Consider the following 20,337-nt stretch of genomic DNA (forward strand, 5'->3'; position numbering starts at 1 on the left):
AGATTCTAGAAAGAGGTGAGAAAGAGTCAGGTTATAGAAAGACTTGTTGAAAAGCTTGGGCTTTGTTCTGTAGCTGTTGGGGAAACTCTCGAGCCTCTTCTTAGAGACTCACATCAAAGGTTTTTAAGTCACGTAGAAATAGGACCTTATATGTACTTCAGGCCAGAATTCTTGCAAGAGTGTGAAAAAAAGAGATTGAAGGTGGGATAGGGCTATAGGTTTTTCTTGTAATACAGATGAGTGTTGATGACAGTTTGATTTAGTGCAAGGGTAAAGATAGCCAGAAATCTGCAGAAGCCAGGTGTTTGGAATGGTGAAGATTTGGGTGTATTGATGAAGAAAATTTAAAGGTAATTCAAGTTTCAAGCCTCACTTTCTGGAAGGATGACAACTCCATTAAGAGGAAAATCAGAAGAGAGGTTGATGCTGGGAAAATGAGAAGTTCAATTTGGACACATTGTATTTAGGATTCTGGCAAAAATCTGAGTAGAAGTTTCCAGCAATTAAAGTTGGTAGATGGTGGTGAGGAGACTGAGTGGGAATCTAAGGTTATAAAGAAAGTATTTTTGCAGGACCCACGAAAGAGATTTGCTAAAAGAAAGAATGAATTCACTTAAAACAGTTCTAAGGAAAGTACTATGAGCAAGTTAAACAGGGCTTCATCAGAGGTAGAAGTTTCCAAGAATAAAATTGAAAACCCTTTCCTCCAAGAGATAACCACTGTTGCGGTATTTATTTCCAGTTATTTTTCTATATAAAAATATTTTAACAGTTGAGATCATACTATATATGTAGTTATATCTGCAGTTTTCTCGCATTATGTTGTGAGCATTATCTTATGTTATTAAAGTTTTTCATAGTATCTTTTCTCTGGAAATAATGAGAAAAAATGTTTTTGCAGCAATATGTAGAAGCAGGGACGTACATTGTGTTGGAGATTCAGCTGGACAAAGCCTTGGTTCCAAAACGAATTCCAGAGGAGCTAGCCAGAAGGTACGTAGCAACGGTTCTCATACTTGTTTTGCATAATTTGAGTATAACTAAGAGGAAGTCAGTTTGTCCCCACGATTGTAGTTTTCCCTGGGATAAGCAGCAGTTTACTGGTTTTTTCCAGATGGAGTTACTGTTGTTGTTGTTACTGTATTTCCTTATTACAAAAGCATTGTATGCTCATTACAAAAAAATTTAGAAAATGGTGATAAGCAAGAAAGCATATAAAAGCATCCAGATTTCTACTCACCTAGTGATAACCACTTTTAATACCTTGCTTTTATCCTTCCGGAGTTATTAAAGCCCCTGTATTACACGTAAGCGCATAAACACACACTCCCATGTCACATATACATATATATAATTTTTTAAAACAACTTATATTGTACCATAGTGCTTTCTTTCCTTGTTTGTTACTAGGAAGTCGTGCATTTCATCTAAGTTGTCCAATTTGTTGGTATATAATTGTTCATAGTATTTTCTTATAATCATTTTTATCCCTATAAAATCAGTAGTTATGTCCCCACTTTCATTTCTGATTTTAGTAATTTGAGTCTTCTTTTTTTCTTAGTCAATCTTGCCAGAGATTGGTGAATGCTGTTAATCTTTTTGAAGAGCCAACTTTTTGATTTTGTTGATTTTGTCTATTGTTCTATCTCTATTTTATTTGTCTCTATTCTAATCTTTATTATTTCTTCTCCTGGCCTTGAGCATAATTTTCTTTTCTTGTTCTAGCTCCTTAAGGTATACAGTTACATTATTTATATGAAAGCTTTTTTCTTCTTTTATGTATGTATTTAGAGCTATAAATTTTCCTTTCAGCACTGCTTTCCTGGTATCTCATAAATTTTGCTACGTTGTTTTTTGTTTTCGTTTCAAGGTTTTGTTTTTTCTAAAATTTCCCTTGTGATTTATTCTTTGACTCATTGGTTGTTTGAATATTAATTTCTACATATTTGTGACTTTGCCAGTTTTCCTTCTGTTCCTGTTCCTGTTACTAATTTCTAATTTTATTCCATTGAGATAAGAAAAGATACTTCATGTTATTTCAGTCTTTTTTTTTTTTCTGAGACAGAGTCTTGCTGTGTTACCTGGGCTAGAGTGAGTGCCATGGCGTCAGCCTAGCTCACAGCAACCTCAAACTCCCGAACTCAAGCGATCCTCCTGCCTCAGCCTCCCGAGTAGCTGGGACTACAGGCATGCGCCACCATGCCTGGCTAATTCTTTCTATATATATATATATATTTTAGTTGGCCAGATAATTTCTTTCTATTTTTAGTAGAGACGGGGTCTCGCTCTTGCTCAGGCTGGTCTTGAACTCCTGACCTCAAGCGATCCACCCGCCTCGGCCTCCCAGAGTGCTAGGATTACAGGCGTGAGTCACCGTGCCTGGCCCTGTTCAAGTTCTTTATTTCTTTATTAATCTCTTATCTGGTTGTTTTCTCCATTATTGAAAGTAGGGTCTCTTTTATTGCAGAACTGTCAATTTCTTTCTTCAATTCTGTCCATTTTTACTTCATAAATTTTGGGGCTCTCTTGTATATGTTTATAAATGTTATATTTTATTGCTGTATTGAAGCTTTTATCAATATTTAGTGTCCTTTTTTGTCTCTTGTAACTTCTTTTGACTTAAAGTTTATTTTATCTGATAATAATATAGCCACCTCAGCTGTTTGATTACTGTTGGCATGGAATATCTGATTTTATCCTTCAACTTTTGATCTCTTTGTGTCCTTATATCTGAAAGGAGTATCTTGTAGCCAGAAGATAGATGGATTCTGTGTGGTTTTTAAAAATCTAATCTGTCAATCTCTTCCTTTTAATAGGAAAACTTAATCCATTTAATGTGATTACTAATAAAGAAGGATTTCTTTCTGCCATTTATTGATTTGTTATCTGCATGTCTTATGTTTCTTTTAATTGACTTTTTACCTTTTTAGAGAGAGAGGGTCTTGTTCTGTTGCCCAGGCTGGAGCACAGTGGTGTGATCATAGCACACTGTAACCTCAAACTTCTGCCTCAGCCTCCCAAGTAGTTAGGACTACAGGCACACACCAACATTCTCAGCTAATTTCAAATTTTTTTGTATAATATGGGATCTCACTTTGTTGCCCAGGCTGGTCTTGAACTCCTGGGCTCAAGCATCTTCCCACCTTGACCTCTGAAAGTACTGGGATTACAGGTGTGAGCCACCACACCCAGCTATATGTTTTTTGTTCTTTTATTACTGTGTTTTTGTATTTAGTTGATTTTTTGCAGTGTATCATTTGGATTCCCTTCTTCATTACTTTTCTGCATATTTTTTAGTTATTTTCTTAGTGATTACCCTGGGGACTACAATTAATATCTTAAACCTGTAAAACTTAGTTTGAATAGTATTAACTTGGTTTCAATCCTGTACACTCTGCTCCTATACATCTCCATCTCTCTCCCTTTATATTGTTACTGTCACAGATTACATCTTTGTACATCGTATGCCCATTAACATGGATTTATAATTATTATTTTATGCATTCATTTTCTAAAAAAAAGAGGAGTTACAAACCACAAGTACAATAATATTGGCTTTCATGTTTACTGCATTCTTTATTTCTTCATCTGGATTTGAGTTACTGACTAGTGTCTTTTTATTCCTGCCTGAAGGACTCCCTTTAGCATTTTTGGTAGGATAGGTCTTAGTAACAAACTCTCTTACTTTTGTTTCTTTGGGTTTGTCTTAATGGTTTGTTCATTCTTGAAGACTAGTTTGCAGGATATAGAATTCTTGGTTGATAGGTTTTCTTTTTCCTGTTAGACTTTAAATATGTCATTCCAGTACCTTCTGACCTTAATGATTTCTGATGAAAATCAGCTTTGATTTTTTGTTTTTTGAGACAGGGTCTCACTCTGTTGCCCAAGGTAGAATGCAGTGGTGTCATCATGGCTTACTGCAACCTCAAACTCCTGGGTTCAAGCAACCCTCCTCCTCAGGCTCCTGACTTAGCGGGGACCACAGGTGTGTACTATCACACCCAGATATTTTTTATATTTTCTGTAGAGACGGGGTCCTGTTATGTTGTCCAGGCTGGTCTTGAACTCCTGGACTCAAGTGATCCTCCTTCCTTTGTGGAGAGGGACTCTCCCAGCCCTTTGTCTGAGCTTCCAGCAGCAGCCTGGGTAATAACCCAACAATCTGCATGGAGATTATCCAGCAATGGCTTGGACTGTGACAATCACAGAGCAGGACAACACAGAACAGCTGCGTTACAGGCTTGTAGTGCATTTGCCCCTCTCTTGGTGAGTCAGTCACCTGGAGTAGGTCACAAAAGCACCATCTAGGGACCTTTTCTTCTTCTCTCTAAGTAGGAGAGTTCCCAGCAAAGGAGAACAGGTGCACTGCAAACCTGTCTGCCCTGAGCTGAGAGAAGAGGTTTCAGTTGAGAAGAAACCAGAAAAAGAAATCTGACAACATGAAAAAACAAGCTAGTTCAACATGCCAAAAGGATCACAGTAGATCTACAGCAATGGACCCCAACCAAAAGGAAGTTGTTCAAACATCAGAAATGGAATTCAGAATATGGATGGCCAATAAGGTGAATGGCATTGAGGACAAAGTTGAAAACAAACACAAAGAAGCCAAAATATATTTCAGGACTTCAAAGAAAATAAAAAAGTTGCTAAAGAGCTAGACAACATAAGAAAGGATATAACAGAACTCAAGGAAATGAAAAAGTCATTTAGCAAACTTCAAAAATACAGCAGAAAGCTTCAACAACAGGCTAGCCCAAGCAGAAGAATCTCAGAGCTTAAAGACAGGGCTTTCAAACTAACCCAGTCAGTCAAAGATGCAGAGAAAACAATATTGAAGTATGAACAATGACTCAGAGAAATGTGAGACTATATGAAATGAGCCAATATGTGAATTATAGGTATCTCTGAGGGAGAAGAAGAAAAAGCAAAAAGCAAGGAAAACCTATTGAAGGGAATTACTGAGGAAGACTTCCCTGGTATCACCAGAGATTCAGATATCCAGATACAAGATGGTCATCGAATATTGGGAAGATTCATAGCAAATAGGACATCTCCAAGACACATAGTCATCAACCTGGCCAAAGTCAAAAAGAAGGAGAAAATTCTACAAGCTGCAAGATGAAAGCAACAACTACCCTACAAAGGAAAACCCATCAGGCTAATAGCAGACTTCTCAGCTGAGCCCTTGCAAGCCAGAAGGGATTGGGGCCCCATTTTTAGCCTTCTTAAGCAGAACAATTGTTAGCCAAGAATTTTGTGTCCTGTAAAACTAAGTTTCATAAATGATGGAGAAATGAAGACTTCTCCAGACAAGCAAACACTAAGGGAATTTGTCAATACTAGGCCTGCCCTACAGGAAGTACTCCAAAGTACTTGACTTCAAATTACACTACTTGGCTATAGTATCCAAAACAGCATGGTACTGGTATAAAAGTAGAGACATAGATCAATGGAACGGAATAGAGAACCCAGAAATAAAACCATATACCTACCACCAACTGGTCTTTGACAAAGCAAACAACAACATACACTGTGGAAAGGAAGCCCTATTCAATAAATGGTTCTGGAAGAACTAGATAGCCACATGCATAAGAATGAAACAGGGCCCCTATATCTCACCATATACAAAAATTAATTCAAGATGGATAAAAGACTTAAATGTAAGACATGAAACCACAAAAATCCTAAAAGAAAAAGTAGGAGAAACTCTTCTAGACATCAGCCTAGGCAAAGAATTTATGAGTAAGACTCCAAAGGCAAATACAGCAATGACAAAAATAAATGGGAATTAACTAAATTAAAAAGCTTCTGCATAACAAAGGAAATAATCAATAGAGTAAACAGACAACCTACAGCATGGGGGGAAATATTTTCAAATTATCTATCTGATAAAGGGCTAATAGCCAGACTCTACAAATAACTTAAACAAATCAGCAAGAAAAAAACAAACAATCCCATTAATAAGTGGGCAAAAGACATTAACAGAAGATAGACAAATGGCCAAGAAACATATGAAAAAATGTTCATCCCTAATTATCAGGGAAATGTAAATTAAAACCATAATGAGATACCACCTCACTCCTGTCAGAATGGCCATTATTAAAAAGCCAAAAAACAATTGATGCTGGTGTGGATGTAGAGAGAAAGGAACACTTAAACACTGTTGGTGGGACTGCACATTCATACAGCCTCTGTGGAAAACAGTATGGATACTCCTCAAAGAAATAAATGTAGACTTATAATTCGATTCCGCAATCCCACTACTGGGTATCTACCCAAAGGAAAAGAAGTCATTATATCAAAAAGACAACTGCACTTGAATGTTTATCACAGCACAATTCACAATTGCAAAGATGTGGAATCAACAACATAAGTGCCCATCAATTCATGAGTGGATAAAGAAAATGTGAGATATATATATAAAATATATTCCATATATATGTATATATATATTCCATATATGTATATTCCATATATATATATATATATTTGAAATACTACTCAGCCATAAAAAGGAATAAAATAATGTCTATTGTAGCAACTTGTATGGAACTGGAGGCCATTATCCTAAGTGAATTATCTCAGGAAAAACAAACACCACATGTATTCACTACTAATAATTGGGAGCTAAACCATGGGCACACAGAGGCACAAAGAGATGTAAAGGATAATGGAAACCAAGAAGGGAGTGGTAGAAAGGGAATGAGGGGTAAAAACTATTGGGTACAGTGATCACTATTATGGTGATGGGCACACTGAAAGCCCCAACTTAAGTATCCATGTAACAAAAATATTTACACCACCTTAATATTTTGAAATAAAAATAATAATAAAAGAAATTCAAATTAAAACTACCCTGAAATACCTTGTTTTTTAATTGCTGAAGATCAAAAAGTCTTGATAACTAATTGGGTTGTGATGAGGATGTTTGGAAATGACTCCTCTCATACAAATTGCTGGGAGTGTAAATTGGTCCAACTCCAGTAGAGGGCAATTTGATAACAGCTATTTAAATACAAGTTCATGGATCTTTTAATCCTTTGCTCAGGTAATTCACTTCCAATAATTTATCTTCAGATAAATGTTCTCATTGAGGTCATCAATGGCCACCACATTGTTAAATCTAGTGGTCCACTCTCAGGGTCATTTTGACTTGTTATCAGCGTTTACTCAATCTTCCTTGAGGTACTTCTCTTTTCCCGGCATTTAGGACCCTGTACTGTCTTGGTTTTATTCCTCTCTCCCTGGCCTCTCCAGCTTCTAAGTGTTGGAGTTGCCCAGAACTTAGTCCTTGCCTTCTTTTCTATATATACCTACTTCCTTGGTTTCTGTCAATTCACATGGCTCTAAACACCATCTATATGCTGACGGCTTGCAAATTTATATTTCAAGTCTGGGCTCCTCTCCTGAACTCCAGATTTTTCTATTTTTTTCACACAAACTCTCTGGTCAGAGCCATAGTAATCTTGCACCTGTTCTCCCCGCATCTACCATTCCACCCTTCAGTTTCTTCTCTTTTTAAATAACAGCTTCATCAAGATATAATATAATTGACATGTAATATACTTCATCCTTAAAGGGTACAAGTCTATGGCTTTTAGTATGTTCCCAGAATTATGCAGCCACCACCATTATCATTACCTCTAAAATTGAAACCCCATATACATTAGAAGTCACTCTCCATTTCCTTCCAACCATCGCGCCAACCCCCTCCCCTCCCCTCCAGACCTAAGCAACCACTTACCTACTTTGGACATTTCATATAAATGGGATCATATGCTATGTGGTGACTGGCTTCTTTCATTTAATACAATGTTACCATGGTTCATTCATATTGTAGCATGTGTCAGCACTTCTTTTCTTTATTGCCAAATAATATTTCATCAAATACATATACTGCCTTTCGTTTGTCCATTCATCACTTGATGAACATTTGGACAGTTTTTCCTTAAGACAGCATTCTCAAATGATTGTATTAAAATGGAAGTCAACTCATGTAACTCCTCTGCTCAGAAGCTACCAGTGACTCCCCATCACACTCTGAGTAAAAGTCAGACTCTCTACAGTGGCCTACAAGGGCCTACCTATTCTGCATATACTTTGCCCTGACTTTTTCATTCCATCCGAACTGGCATCCCTGCTATTCCTCACACATGCCAGGCACATTGTTGCAGCAGGGCCTTTCGCATGCGGTTTTCTTGCCTGAAATGTCCTTATCCCAGATATCTAGATGATTTGCTTCCTCACTTCCCTCAGGTCTTTACTCAAATGTCACCATCTCAGTGAGGACTTTCCTCGGGAAATATGCTCCTACTTTCCACCACCCACAGCCCCCGGCATAGCTTATCTACTCTTCTGCATTATTTTCCTCCATGGCACGTGTTACTAGCATATTTATCCCAATTATTTACATTGTTTATTGTCCTCCTTTCCCTGCTAGAATTTCAGCTCCATGAGGGCAACAATTTTTGTCTATTTTGTTTAATGCTGCAGCGTCAGACCTGGAAAAGTACCTGATGGACCATAGGCACTCAGTCTATACTTTACATGAATGAATGAGTGAGTAACACTGTCTCTGGAGAGGAAACTAGCAGGCTGGATAACAAGGTTGAAAGGAGATATATTTTGCTATATATTGTTTTATAGCTTTTAAATTTTGAATCCTATAAATATATTACCTATTAAAATAAATAAAATTAATGTGAACAGAGGCTTATAACTATATAGGTCTTAGTAAAGAAAAACTGATTTTGTGAGTTTGATTGCAGACTTCAAGGCAGTCCAATATATTTAGCAAGAATCTGAAATTATAAGAGAGACAAACTGTAAATTAATTCCTTCTAGGTTCTCGTAAGGTCCCCTGAAAATGAAGGGTAGTTTTGGCATAAATAGTTTGATAGTGACAAAATGTGTTTTTTTACTCACCTTAAAGTTTGATAGCATTATTATAATTTAATGCAGTCCTATAAAGTATGGACAAGATTACATTTTTTGTCCTAGATGGAGGGGAAAGAAAAGCTTTCACTTGTCTATACCACCTAGATTTCCAATCTTTGTGTTTTCAGAGACTTTGCTGAGTGCCCCCAAATCACGACACCATTTCTTTCCAAACCCCTCGTCAAGCAAGCCCTTGTGCACAAGGTTTACAACAATGTGTAAAGGTAAAGCCAAATTAGCCAAAAGTACAACTTGGATACTCTCTGAGAGCTGCTTCCTGGCTTTCCCCTACCTGGTCCATGGCCGTGCACTGTGCTGCTGTTCACGTCCAGGGTTTTACACGAGAGCAGCACAGTGCTCCAGTGCAACGGGGGGACGGACCTCAGATCTCTCCCACTCAGACTCTTTGAAGGCTGGATGTAAGAAAACGTAAATCTGTAGACAATAAAGTGTTTTTTGGTTTTGTTTTTCCTGATATAGGGTCAAGGAAATGATTCCGCCAAGGCCACCTCTTACACGTCGGACAGGAGGAGCTCAGAAGGCAAGTGCCAAAGCTAAGGTGAAACTGTAAGTAGTAAGATGTTGACTGCATGTATTTGAAAATTGCATGAACTCTTTAATGTGTCTTCCAGTTGGGTGCAAACTTGTTTGAAGCTTTACATATTTTCGTGCTGGTTCCATTGTGATCAGTGGCATATAGTGAATAGCAGACAACGTTTAATCTTTGGCTGATGGTCTCTGAGCTGGAAAGAAAAGGGCACTTTAGTCTAACCCAATCTGGTTTTAGACTTCCAATCCATGGTCTTGACCTCTTTGAGTCCTCTTTACCAAATATTTTATACTTTCCTAGGCAGTGAGTGACTACCACTCACAGATCAAGAACATTTGTAGAGCCATTCTGGATGAGCACCACAGAATGTTTGGAAAACAGGTGGCCAAACTGGGGAATGATATAGATAGTGAGACCCTAGAGGAGCAAAAGTGCCAGTCAGCTATGAACTTAATTGCTCTGGAAAATACTTTGCTTTCAAAGAACAACTCAAGGTAAAACATTCATTGATTTAATTATTCCATGGGTTTTTATGAGGTGCCTTCTCTACGTACCCAGTTAACGTTTTTTTTTTTTTTTTCTCTGATTACATTCAGCTGCATTCCTACCTTTCTTGTTGGAGCAAAGAGCTATGTTCTCTATGATAGAATGTCAGGAGAAGCTCTGTTCTTGCAGTCTTGGAAGGATTTAGTATCCATCTGAGTGTGAGCTGCTAAGAAACTAATTCTTCACTTGAGGCTAGGCCAGATTTTGGTCCAGATTTCACTGTTGCTGTAGGAGGCAGAAACTCTGTCTGGTACTGACTCCATAACTAATTCTCTTTGTCTCCCATTCATTTCTCTCTCTCATCGATAGAATCACTAAGATTTGGGAAATAGTTAACGTGACAGTAATTTTTTGAATGATAATGGCTAACATTTACTGAGTGTTTGCTGTATCTAGGCAAATTTGTCAGTGTTTCATATTTTACTAATTGAATCTTTATAGCAACCCTCTGAGGTTTCATTTCCCCATTTTATAAATGGGGAAATGAAACATTAGTTGGTTAAGTTATTTTCCCAAGGTCACAGAGATTAAAAAAAGGTCAAAGTCAGGATTCAAACTCAGCAGTCTGGCTCCAAAAATCATAGGCTTCATTGCTACACTACGCTACCTCTGTATGCACGTTTCCTATGTGTCCTGTACTGTGCTAAACAGATACAAAGAAAGAAGGTGGAAGTAATAAAGTGAAAAACAACTGAGGCTAATGGAGACAAGAGTGTATTCTCAGCAGGTGGCGTAGCCATATCTTGGCTTGATTCCTGGTTCTATCTTTACTAGCTGAGTGACCTTAGGCATATAATTTTATCTTTCTGTGCCTCAATTTCTTTATCTAACAGTGAGGGATAATAGTATCACATGGGGTCATTATGAGAATTAAATCATATAATACATGGAATGTACTTAGTAAAAAACCTGGCAATCATGTTACTTTAGGGAGAAAAAAAAAAGCAGCAGCAGCTGTCCTGGCCATAGCAATATGCTATGTGTATATTTGTACAGCATTTTAAGCTTCTACATCTGTTATTTCTCTTACTTTCTCAATCATCTTTAGAAATAAGATAATAATACCAGAACTACATATCCACTTTAACAAATGAGGAGACTGAGGTACCAAAGTGTAAAATAATTTATGAGGTTGTACAGGGGCAGCATTAGAACTAGAATTCCATTCTCTGGACTCTCAGACCAGGCCTTCCTCCCTTTCTCCCTTAAGCCATATGGCCACCATGACACAGTGCTTAAGCCTAATGCTAAGGTTTTCTTCAGCTCTGTGGCTCTCTTCACATGGTACGAGTCGTGCATTGCACCTATTAGTGATAATGATGATGTCAAGGCAAGAAGAAGTCATACAGAGGATGTTGATAGGAGGAAAATGAGGGAGCCTATAGTCTAGCAGCCACCAAAGGAGAAATCAATCACCTTCTGAAGTTCTGATCAGCCTTAGACCGGAAGCCCTACAGAGACCTGTGCTCTCAGCAGGTATTAGACTGCTATCAGATGGATGATCTGTGTTTCTTGCAGCATGCTGTGGTAAAGACTGTGAGAGAGAAATACCTGAAGACAACATCATTTGAAAGCCAGGAGGAACTGCAGACATTTATCAGTGAGCTCTATGTGTTCTTAGCAGATCAGATGCATGTGGCCCTAAACCAGGTTGGTGTTAAGAACTGAGAGCTCTTTCCTTTACTCTGTAGAACACCAGGGACTCCTATGAATGGTTCCTTCCTTCCTTGCTTCCTTTCTTCTTTTATTAAAAAAATATTTATTGAGGTGTCTGCTCTGTGTTAGACACTGAAAGCACAAAGATGAATAGTAGAGATTGCCTAAGTTATAAGACTTAAGGAAGAACAAGGAGATATGCTCTTTCAATGTCTTAGAAAACTAAATTTCATAACTCAAAAATGTGATAGAGGGGCCAGGTGCAGTAGCTCATGCCTGTAATCCTAGCACTCTGGGAGGCGGAGGCAGGAGGATTGCTTGAGCTCAGGAGTTTGAGACCAGCCCGAGCAAGACTGAGACCCTGTCTCTACTAAAAATAGAAAAATTAGCTGGGCATCATGATGCATGCCTGTATTCCCAGCTACTCGGGAGGCTTGAGGCAGGTGGATCACTTGAGCCCAGGAGTTTGAGGTTGTTGTGAGCTATAATGACACAACTGCACTCTAACCACGGCAACAGAGCAATACTCTGTCTGAAAAAAAAAAAAAATAGAATTGTCAAAAATAGATAAAATAGGCTATGTAAATTGCGAAATGAAAATTATCATTCAGTTTATTCTGAAAACATGTACAATTCTCAATTCTTTCTTCAAGATAGCAAAAACAAAGAAATACTATGAACTTTCAGATATTACCACACAAATGATAGTGATACTTGAAACATGCCTTTTCTAATTAATTGGCAGTCTGCTCTGCACTCACTTGTCTTTTTACATCTTTATTTGTACAGCTTGTATTTTGCCTTCATCTGCTTATTTTTATACATTTTCAGTTGTGGTTTACTTGAAAACAATGACAAAATCCATTTTTTTGTCCCTCTGATAGTCTCTAACTAGCTATACTTCTCAAAATCTCTCTTCTATTTGCTCTTTCCTTCATTGTGGTTTTTCTTCTCTACCACCATCACCGTTTCTTTCACTCTGTTCAGCCTTCCTGGAAGAGATAGGAAAGGAGTGTCCAGTATCATGAGTTTAAGAGAACAGTCCTGCCTTGGGCATGGATGATTTGGATGATTTGATTTGGAAAACAGTTGAGAGTTGAGCATGAGCAAAGGAAGTTTTAAGTTTTGAGGAAAAGCCTCAGTAGCAGTGGGAGCAATAAATTAAATTATTTTATACTGGGATGTAGTACGAATTCAGGTTTAAATTTGCTAAAACACTCTGATAACAGTATGGAGGATGGGTTAGAGGTGGTAAAACTGGTGATGTTAGCTGATTATTGCATAATAAGGAGGAAGAAGAGTCAAAGATTCTCAGGTTTAGGGTTCAGTGACTGGGTAATTGATATTAATATTAACCAGGACATGGAATACAACATGATTACGTTTGGTAGCCGGCAGGTAATGGTGAATTCAGTTTTGGCTCCAGTGGGGTTTTGTTCAAGAGAGAGATCTGAACTAGAGATAGGATTTGGGGAGCCATGACATATGGGTGCTATGGTCATAGATGAGACTGCCTAAGAAAAACATAAGTAAAGAGAAGAAAGCTGGCAGTAGAGCCCTAGGAAACACCAACATTTAAGGGATGAATGAGTGAAAGAGTAAAAGTAGACAAATGGAATTGTTAAAGAGGCAAAAATCTCAGAAGACACAGTGTCACAGAAACCAAAGAAAAATAATTTTAAGAAGAAAAGGTGGTCAACCTTGTCAAACACTCCTAGGAATTTAAGAATAAAATCTGAATTTTAGAAGGCATATTCATCTGTTAAAGTACTCAAGTATATTACTTAGCATTACCTATTTAGTATTGATTCTTATTTCACAATTTGAGTCAGTGTCTATGGCTTGAACTTATTTTCCTTTGCTTTCAAACTATGAAAGTTTCATAGTTTGAAAGCAAAGGAAAACTTCCTAAACTGAAATATCTCTCTTTCTGCATGAAGTATTTAATTATTGTAGCTAAGTTCTTCCCCCCCAAATGTCACTGAAGTGTATGTATCTCTTAGTGGCCTTTTTATTTGCTCTATTGTAGGTAGTGACTCCTTTTCTATACAAGATGTCCTTGGTTCTGCTTAACTTCTTTCTTCAGGTACACTTCAGTCCTGCATAGAGTACGCTGAGGAGTCAAAGGCTGCTGGGCAGAGTGAAAGGTTGCTTTGTGCTCTAAGAACATCATTATCATCCTTCCCTTCTTTAAGCACTGATTTTGTCTTGAGAAAAAATCAAACATACAGGTTTCACAGCATCATACACACACAATCTGAATCTTACACAGTGAAATCCAGTACAAAGCACTTAATAAGTGTGACCTCCATTAGTGTATAGAAAACTGAGTTTTTGTCACTGACCCCACCTTATAGTTTGTGTATATTGTATTTCTTATCCTCCAGGTAATATTGGAGGTAGAAATTTGACTGAATATTGAAATACTGAAAGTTCAAACATTTATTAACTAACCATATTGTGGGTTTCTATTGTTTTTTATAATATCAGACAATAGACTATCTAGATGCATTTGCAAACTGCATTTCTGAAGAATAACTTCAAAATGCAGATACAACATCATACTCCTTGGTTCAGTAAACCACCTGAATATTTGTAGCAAGTCAGATTTACTCTGATCCTGTAATTAGAATGAGATGTTAAATGTCCAATAGTCTAAATACGACACTTAAATGACATTTTTGTCTGAAAGGCACCAGTGTTGGCTGAAAAGATGACAGTCATTTGTCCTTCTACACAAATGAAGGCCAAATGTAAGATGAAAAGAATTAAGTAAAACAGACCAAAAGATGCATGAACTGAAATACGTTTCCATGAACTGAAATACATTTACTGGATTAAATGTTGAGCTTATTTGCTTTAAGTAATCTATTGCATATTTGTTAATCCTCAAGCTTAATTCTCAATAAGTAAATTTGTCAGGCAATTATATAAAGTTGGTTTAATTTTCTGCTTACCAAAAGAATTTATCATTAGGTGGCTCTTACATCTAAATTTCTAGAACTAATTATTTTCTAATCTTATTTCTTGGTAATGTATTAAAATGTCTTCTGATGGCCATAAATAACTATTTCTAAATAGTTAACAAGTATAAACCTTTAAGCTTGGGAATAAAATAATAATTTCCTTATATTTTTATTTTATTTTTTTTAGTTTGAAAAACAATAAAAACATATGACTATAAAGGTAGTATTTTCATAAAAAATAGTTCTGGAGTTTAACACTTAACCCAAAGATTTATTATAATTTGAAACATTCAGCAAGTCCCACCCTCTAAACTTACTCTGCCGTAAGTTTGCATAATGACTTACATGTTTTCCCATGAAAAACTTGAGAAAAATAGATGAATATGTCTTCTGAAATTCTGGCTCTACAATGCAAGATGAGAATGCATGGGGTGTAGAACTCTCCTTTAACTCTAATGATTATGTTTCTGCATTAATGGCTCGTGGCCTTATTTTCCATTAGTATGTACACCTATGGTTCATTATTAGCTTTTAGGTATACATGAAAAATAAAAATGTCGTTTTCATTTTCCTAATATCTATTAAAGGCAAAACAAAATAAAATAAAATAAAATCTGAAAAGTTTTCATTGTATTTGGTAATAGGAGATTATTGTTAACTTTTACATAGAAATATCATTGGGCTAATGGTGGGATTCAAATTCTAATGAATTGAGGAGTAAATTAGTGATTAGGAAACAGATGAATATAAATTCAAGAAGTTGGACAAAGAAGGAAAAAAGTGGTCAAGTAGTACCTAGAAATTATAGAGATTTTCTTTTTAAGATAGAAGAACCTTGAGCACATCTACAGGTTTGGGAAAATGAATTAGCAGAGTGGGAGAAGTTGAAAATTGAGGAAAGATAGGAGGGCAATTGATGGTAAGTCCAGGGTATACAACTGAGAAGGAACCAAGAATTTAAATGGAAAGATTAGCCTTGAAACAGAGAGGGTTGCAATGCCTCTTCCTCTGAGACTGAAAGGAAAGAGATACAATAGATGCAGAAATAAATAATTTAGCTAGGGGATTAAAAATTGAAGGATTTCCTGCTTGATGATTTCTATTATCTCTGTGAAGTAGCATCTTTACTGAAAGTGAAGGGGATAAGGGTTGAATGAAAAGCTTGAAGAAAAGAAAATTTAGATACTGCATAGCATTATGGGATATGCTGCTGAATAAGGACAAATACATAGATTTCTAAGAATATTAAAGGTCTTTAGCTAAGACTGAATCCCATAAGGGTCTGGTGGCTTAGATAGCTCTGTCCCTGTACAGTTCTTCTTAGGATCAATGAGTGTTCCTGTTTAAGAATGAAGAAGTCATAGGTAGTGGAGTTTTCAGGACAAGTACAGGGGAAGGACAAGGATGCCTGAGATTTAAGTATGCTGGTGAGAGAATATTATCAGTGGGTAATCATTAGGTCTGATCCATTAGGCTAATCATTAGGCTGATCCATTTGGAAAATGATGGGCTTATTGGAAATGAAGGAAATAATGTCACAAACCAGTTTTAAATGACTAAGTGACAAAAAGGCGGAAGGCTTGGAATGTTGGTTCTGGGAGTGGGATATTAGAGGTAGGTTGGGTGTAGAAGTGTGTTGCTGAAGGAATTTAGAGGTCAAGACCATCAAAACTACAAAGAACAAAGAACAAAAGCACCAATCAAGTGATCAGAAACTCTCTTTGGCCCATCTCAAATTTGGCTTTACTCTCCACATTCCCTAGCATCTGTACTTGTTAAAGTTGCTGATATTATTTTTACTTCTAATTAAATAATTTTGTAGGCTCTTTCTTGGCCATAGCCTCTGACCCAGGATATTACTAATTACACCAGACCTGGTCTCCCAGTCTGGATGTGTAGGATATATTCTTTTTGTGGTTTACCTCCTACCTTTCCTTCTGTCCCCTTTGTAGGATCGATCAGTCTATATATCCCCCTAAAATTATAGATCTGGCTTCCAAAGCTTTACCTTTAGTCTCTTGCTTTCTCCATGTTTAAAGACCTTGGCTAGTGCTTGCCAATCTTTTTATGTCATGGCACCTAAAAAATGGAAATATTTGTCCTATACATTAGAGAAAATGAAGGAAGCTGTTTGAGCTCAGAGGTAATCTGCATGGGAACTCTAACTACCCTGAGGGTTGAGGAGAGTTATTTCTGCCCTAAACAATTTTTACTCACTTCCATGAGCTCAGACTGGTGGTATTTAGATACCTGGGCTTCTCTTTCACCCTTGATATTTCTCTCTTGGTTCAATCTTTCTCTTACTGTATTGGCAAGACTGTAAGAAACATCAGTATCATTTTAGATGGCATGACTGGGTCTCACGTCCAATTTATGCTTATAAAACCTCTCTACTTGTAATTGCTTTCTTTTGTCTGCTTAACATCTTGATGTGGACAAGACCATGCCAGATGATATCCAAGACACTATTTAAACCATTTATACAAGCAATGAACAGCTTCGACTCTTTGCATTTGAAGCAGAAGTCAATGAGAACTTTGAAATGGCAGCAGTATATTATGAGGAGGTAATTAAACATCTTCCCAGTGACTGCAATTACTATTATTTTTGAAATATAGGTATAAGTAGAATTTTTGATAGTTTAAAATCAAATTTTATTGGTGAAAGAGTAGACACATAGATTAAAAAACAGAGAGTCTAAAAATAGGACCACATAAATTAGGTCATTTGATTTTTGACAAAAGTGTACAAAAAATTCAATGGAGAAAGGACAGTCTTTTCAATAGTGTTAGACCAATCGGTTATCCATTTGCAAAAAGAAATGAACCTTGATATAAATCTTAAACATTTTACAAATATCAATTCCAAATTATTCCTATATTTAAATGTAAAATATAATGCTATAAAACCTTTAGAATAAACATAGGAGAAAATCTTCTTGACCTGGAGTTAAAGAGTTCTTAAACATGATACCAAAGCACAATTGACCAAAGAAAAATGTGATAGATGGAACTTCATAAAAATTAAAAACTGTTACTCTAAGGAAGACATAAGAGAAAGAAAAAGTACAGATTAGGAGAAAAGATTTGCAAAACATATATCTGGCAAAGGGTTTGTATCTAGAATATAAAGAACTCTCTAAAATGTTTGTGTATAAACATATGTTTCAGTACCTGTTTTTAATTATATACCTAAGTATATACCTGAGTATATACCTAAGAATGAAATTACTGAGACATATGGTAACTCTATATTTAACTTTTTGAGGATTTTGAGGGTTTTCACTGGGATTTTGATAGGGATTGCAGTATATCTAGATTGCTTTGGGTAGTATTGACATCATAATAATATTGTCTTCCAATCCATGAATATGGGATGTCTTTCCATTTATTTATGTCTTCTTTAATTTCTTTAAGCAATTTTTGTAGTTTTCACTCGTCATAAGGTGCTTTTTTCACATTTTTGGTTTAACATATTTGCCATTTCAAGATTATGGCAGAAATTATTATAAATCGTTGATAAACCATAAAATGAATCTATGTTGTATGTATAAATCCAAAGGCAAAAATCTGGGAAGTTCTTCCTGAGCACCTTTACCTGTGCTGTATTCAGTTGCCCATTTAGAATATGCCTGTACATATTCCTTGTGCCAGGTGCTCTTCAGAAGGCAGTTCTCCACCTTCAAGGAGCATCTTTCCAATCTTTCTGTTGTGTTCATTGAACAGTCATTGGGACTATCTGTAGAGGGCAGCCTTTCCTTGGTTTGGGTTTGGGTTTCTATTTTTGAGAGAAACCAGCTGCCTCCTCCCTCCCACCTTGTCTCCTATCCCAGGGAAGAATTTGGTATACAAACTGGCATAGTCTAGCAGAACTTGAGTTATTTGTAGCTTCTTCTAAAAAGCTCATGTGTCATTTTTACGTATGTCGTAGTAATAAATACATATTAAGGTTACACTTAGATGAAGGAAAGGAAGTTCATGAAGCCTCTGTATTAAATCCTTCCTCCCTAGACTTAAACTTCTTGAGGGCAGGGACCTTGTCTATCTTGTGTCCCTGCCACCTAACATAGTGCCTGACACAAAGAAAGTGCTCAAATACCTTTCAGTTGTACGAATGAATACAAAGTAGAACTCGGTACAATGCATACTGATTTTCCAAGCTAAGGAGAGCTATACTTTCTCCATTTCAGTGGTAGTTTATATCTCCTAGTGGAAATATTTTTGTTTAAATCTTTTCTGGTTTAATTTAACTCTCAAACCTCTGAAAGCTCTCACGTTAACATAACATCATTAAACCATGATCGTTTATTTAAATTGTCCCTTTAAATCCCAAAGTGACTAGGTTGGAACAAAAATTTAATAGAACTTTTATTTCCTTCTACTAATTCCTGCCTTCCTCTTTTGCAGGGAAATCATGATGAGAACCAGAGTGTAAACCACCAAGTGGCTCAGGAAGATGCTCAGTGTCTCTATCAAGCTGGTGAGGGAAGACCAGGGACAGATGAATCTTGCTTTAACATGGTCCTTGCCACGAGAAGCTTTCCTCAGCTGAAAGCTACCATAGAGGCTTATTCTAGGGTATGAGCTTTCCTTTTGAGGATTTGGTTTCTATTCTAAGATATGAAAATATTTAACCCTGTAATTTTTCTCTGCAGATGGCTAATCGAGATTTGTTAAGCAGTATGGGCCATGAGTTTTCCGGATGTGTTGAAAGTGGTTTGAAGACCATCTGTAAGATACTTTTGTGCTTTGTTTTCCTTTGCTTTTAAATGAATGGGAGCTTTGAATAGTCCATTCCCATTAAGTGATGATAATTAATACAGCCTCCTGGAATCTGCTTAGGCAGTAGCTGACCTAATCCTATATTTTTTAGTGAAATTTCCTATGAATGGTTGGTGTGATCACATAAGGTTGTTCTGTGATTATTTGGCCTTCATCTATATGACTTTCTTGGGAACAATGCAACAGTGTCTCATAGATTGTAGCACTTCCTTTAAGGTGAATGGGAATGCCCTAAGGAACTACTAGTGCCACATAAAACATTTTGAGCCCCCCAGCCCTCACCTCCACATGCCTGCACTCCGCTAACCCCAAGCGCCTACACAGGCCCTCACCTACATGCACCAGCACTGGCCCTCAACCCCATGTGCTGGCACCAGCTCTCACCATCATGTGCCTGCACCGGCGCCCACCCATGGCACCTGTACCAGCCCCCACCTCCACGCGCCTGCACCGGCCCTCACCTCCACGCACCTGCACCGTCCCTCACCCTGACGCAGTGGCACAGGCCCCCACCACCCCGATGCATCTGAAGGGGCCCTCACTCCCCCGCCCTCAACCCCAAGCGCAGGCAATGGCCCCCACCCTCATGCACTGGCACCGGCACCCACACTCATGTGCTAGCCCGGCACTCACCCCCACATGTCTGCACTCCGCTCACCCACACGGGCCTACACAGGCCCTCACCTCCATGCACCGGCACTGGCCCTCACCCCCCCACGTGCTGGCGCCGGCCCTCACCATCACGCACCTGCACCAGCCCTCACCCCCATGTGCCTGCACTGTCCCTCACCCTGACACAGTGGCACTGGCCCCCACCCCATGCGTCTGCAGGAGCTTTCACCCCCACGCACTCACCCCCAAGCGCAGGCACTGGACCGAACCCCCACGCACCTGTACCTGA

The 20,337-nt window shown here is 37.7% G+C and overlaps 1 protein-coding gene across 1 annotated transcript in view; it reads left to right on the plus strand.

Moving 5' to 3' along the window:
• The window catches only part of LOC123649755 (cilia- and flagella-associated protein 70-like), a 47,007-nt gene extending 26,670 nt beyond the window's left edge, over positions 1-20,337 (plus strand). The window contains 8 exon segments of the mRNA XM_045567930.1: positions 902-993; positions 9,418-9,482; positions 9,792-9,923; positions 9,926-9,981; positions 11,552-11,683; positions 17,096-17,221; positions 19,062-19,134; positions 19,814-20,337. Of these exon segments, the coding sequence (XP_045423886.1) occupies positions 902-993; positions 9,418-9,482; positions 9,792-9,923; positions 9,926-9,981; positions 11,552-11,683; positions 17,096-17,221; positions 19,062-19,134; positions 19,814-20,337 (1,200 nt within the window).

This window comes from Lemur catta, chromosome 14, assembly GCF_020740605.2.
Source record: "Lemur catta isolate mLemCat1 chromosome 14, mLemCat1.pri, whole genome shotgun sequence".
Taxonomy (NCBI): Eukaryota; Metazoa; Chordata; class Mammalia; order Primates; family Lemuridae; genus Lemur; species Lemur catta.